Source organism: Perkinsus marinus, assembly GCF_000006405.1.
Source record: "Perkinsus marinus ATCC 50983 genomic scaffold scf_1104296932496, whole genome shotgun sequence".
NCBI classification, from domain to species: Eukaryota; Perkinsozoa; order Perkinsida; family Perkinsidae; genus Perkinsus; species Perkinsus marinus.
This window is the reverse complement of record NW_003215410.1, coordinates 1-932: the sequence shown is the minus strand read 5'-3', so window position 1 is coordinate 932 and position 932 is coordinate 1. Positions and strand designations below refer to the sequence as shown.

General features: G+C 47.9%; 1 protein-coding gene across 1 annotated transcript; it reads left to right on the top strand.

Annotated features, from left to right (window-relative positions):
* Positions 1-81: 81 nt before the first annotated feature.
* On the top strand, positions 82-921 carry Pmar_PMAR017956 (hypothetical protein; the record flags this gene model as incomplete). The annotated part of the gene is made up of 1 exon (XM_002785439.1): positions 82-921. A coding segment is annotated over one exon (840 nt), but the record flags the coding sequence as incomplete, so codon positions are not given.
* Between the last annotated feature and the right edge of the window lie 11 nt (positions 922-932).

Sequence of the window (932 nt, the reverse complement as noted above, 5' to 3'; positions counted from 1 at the left end):
AACGTGGTTATTATTTCCGGTAAGAACTTCGATTCGAATCCTTCCTTACAAGCTCAGAGGATTAAAGCCTTTCAAGAATTTATGCACTCCGATGCTGCCGGTCCTGAGATGTTCGGAATCGGTAAATTCTTAGGCGGCGGTGGGATTCAGTACAGCGCTCAGTGCATCTGTGATGATGTTACTGGTGATTGTACGGCCTGTCATGGTAAATTGGATGCGATGCAAGCTGCCGTCGGCCTGGCTAATCCTCTACGTGTCGAGCAAGACTTTGGAAAGGCCATGTGGTACTGGGCTGATTGCACTTCCGATTCTTGGATGGACTTCTACCCTTCTGATGGTGTAGCTAACTGCAGTGAGGAGGATCTCCAAGATGCTATGGAAAAGTGTTGGTCATTTGATAGAGATGTTTACGGTGGCCCCTATAAGGCGAAGTCCATCTACTTCCCCAAGGATATGAGCATTGAAACTTTGGAGTATCTCGCTGAAGCCTCGGTCGACCCAGTGTGTCAAAATGCTGGTGATTGTGTGATGCTCTTAGACTTCTACGGTCATGCCATGTCAGAAGAGCCCGAGGACTGTGACCCAAGTGCTGGCAAGTGTACCTCTTTCGATCACCGAACGCCCGGGTGGCACCTGCAAATGTTGGCTATTTGGGATAGGGATGAGCCAACTCCCACTGATAAACTTGCATGGATTCAGCAGACTTATGACTCGGTCTTTCCAGTGTCGCTCGGTGAGGCCTTTCAGAATTACATCGATTCTGACTTGGCTGAAGGCCGTGAGTGGATCAGTCAGTATTTCCCTAATGCGGATACTTATCCAAGACTTCAACAAGTGAAGTGTCGATATAATGGGATTGACATGTTCAACTTTGCGGCCATTGACCTGATGACTATTGATATTGATGACGACATATGCGGAGTAGATACCAC